Here is a 2,460-nt window from a genome sequence, read left to right on the forward strand (position 1 = left end):
AACAGAGAATTTTCTAACAGGGATCATCACCATAACCTTCTTGGACATGTCAGTACAGAGTATTTATTTCTATGATCTCTCCATTAAAATTAGTCCTTTTGGCACTTGGATTCTGATAATTATTTTCTCAAAAGAGTTCAACTTGAGCAGGCATGGATGCTTTATCGAGAAGGAAGGTCATTGGAATTAGTCGATGCTTACCTTGGCATCTCAGACTATTTATCAGAAGTGTTACGATCAATTCATGTGGGACTGTTATGCGTTCAACAATGTCCAGAAGATAGGACAAGCATGTCTTCACTAGTACTGATGTTGGTTAATGAAGGTGTGTTGCCTCAAGCTAAACAACCTGGATTTTTCACTGGAAGAGATTTATTTACTGCTGAAAGTTCAACCAGCACAAATGCAGCAAGTTCAATAAACCAAGTGACCATTACACTGCTAGAAGCTCGATAATAAGTTACATTAGTTTCCACTATAGTGCTTTATCATTCTTTTTCAACCAGTATACCAAATTGTATCTCCTCTATTATATCCATTAATTCTTCAACATATCAATTGTTGGAGGAATTAGATGAACTTATCAATCATTTCATAATTTCAAGTCAAAGATTGTTTATATAATTTACCAATAGACAGTTAGATGAATCCATAGTATACATAACGTTGGAAAAGTAGTAAAATCCTAGGAAATTACTTTTTCCACAGAACTTGACCCAAGATCTTTACTAAATTATTATATTGACGATTAAAATGATCAGTCAAACTAAAGGATTACGGAATTTACCCTTACTGAGTGATTGAACTTCAAATCTTGAATTCTTTACTTGGACAGCAACTTGCTTTGATCCCATTCATGAACGTTGATCTTCAATCTTCATGCTTCCAGCCCTCAAACATTTTTAAATATTTTTCTAAAGTATAAACTGCAGTTGATGCTTGGGCCATCCCGTAGCACTCTATTTATATGGCTGAGTCTTTTTCTTTGTTTCAATTCATTACTACTTCTCTTTTGTTATTTTTGCACATGTTGTCCCTATACTATTAGTATTAGTGTAATTAAGTCTAGGACTTTTACTGAAACTGCCAAATAGACTTGACTGAACTTATATGAAGTATGCTGCAACAACTATACACAATCGAGGAAATCTGAATCTGCCAAATACAATCATTAGTTTCGACTTTCTCCCCTAACAACGAGAAAATGAACTCATAAATCATATAAAAATCATAGAAGCAATACAAATTAATTCCTTGCAATTTATATCTTCTTGACTTATCAGCTGTATTATCTCCTTCGGATGTCGAACAACGAGATGAAGATGAAACAACATGGTGCCCTCCTAATTATTTTTACCATTGTAGCTCGCATTTTCTTAAATAGTTTCTTCTTGATACAATCATAGAATAATTTATTATTTAACTTGGATTTAAACTATTCTCCATAGAAAATATTTAAGTGGACTCATTTACCTATCGAACAAGGTGATGAATTCCGAACGTGAAGACGTGCTTACTACTTTGATTCCTATCTGCTCCCAATATTCCGACCATCTGATTGTAACTAAATTTAGGCAATCACTATCTCATAAAGAATTTAGGTAATCCATAAGACAACCACATGTAATTAATTTTGTTAGTACGGTGTGCTAAAATTAATTAATATTTTACTTGGTCCAGTGCAGTACCCTTCCATGTGTATCTACTACATTACTCCCGAATGGTCAATCACTACTATCAAGAGAAACTGTATACCTAATCAATAGAGTAACTAAAAGGACCCTAAATAATAGAGTATCTGACCTTTCAATCCAGATAGAGTGGCAACCTCTATAAGTCAGTCTAGGATAAGTCCTCCTCAAGCGAAATACAAGATGACCCTTAATCTCTTATTCTAATATTCAATGGCTAATAAACTCAAAATGAATAAATATTTATTTACTGATAAATAAGAGAGAGTGTTAAAATTACAGTTTATTGGACACCAAACCCAACACATACAACAAAAAGAGTAAATACTTGGTCTTGATAACCAAAATCATGACAAAAGGACTAAGATGGCTGTAAGTGTTAGTAACTACTGAAATTGACATTCCAAGTAAGTTTTATCACTAAACATGTTGGAACGACAAAAACCCTTGATGGAATACTTGTTATGCCGGTTTTCTACACAATATTGGTGAGTATTAAGGAATAAAAAAATTTAAGATAAAATCGTTTCCATTCCTTTGTGCAGTTTTTTCCACACTGCATGTGCTTGGTGCCGTATCAAAATGCCCCCGGGGATTGCATTATCCGCATGCTTATACATACAACACACATCATGTGATTCTTCAATAAGAATTGAATTACAAGTTGTGCCACCAACTCAAAGCTTTTTCCATTATACCCTATACTATATAGTAGTGTTCATTTTTTCCATCTAGTGATCAGGTCTTTTCTTTTTTTGTCTTCTTTTCT

General features: G+C 33.5%; 1 protein-coding gene across 1 annotated transcript in view; it reads left to right on the top strand.

The window, feature by feature from the left end:
- The window catches only part of LOC111386203 (G-type lectin S-receptor-like serine/threonine-protein kinase SD1-1), a gene marked incomplete at its 5' end in the record, with an annotated part of 4,059 nt that extends 3,603 nt beyond the window's left edge, over nucleotides 1–456 (top strand). The window contains one exon of the mRNA XM_023010657.1: nucleotides 151–456. Within this exon, the coding sequence (XP_022866425.1) occupies nucleotides 151–456 (306 nt within the window). The remainder of the gene's footprint in view (nucleotides 1–150) is intronic.
- Between the last annotated feature and the right edge of the window lie 2,004 nt (nucleotides 457–2,460).

The sequence above is a fragment of the Olea europaea genome, unplaced genomic scaffold (genome assembly GCF_002742605.1).
Source record: "Olea europaea var. sylvestris unplaced genomic scaffold, O_europaea_v1 scaffold3461, whole genome shotgun sequence".
In the NCBI taxonomy this organism is placed as follows: domain Eukaryota; kingdom Viridiplantae; phylum Streptophyta; class Magnoliopsida; order Lamiales; family Oleaceae; genus Olea; species Olea europaea.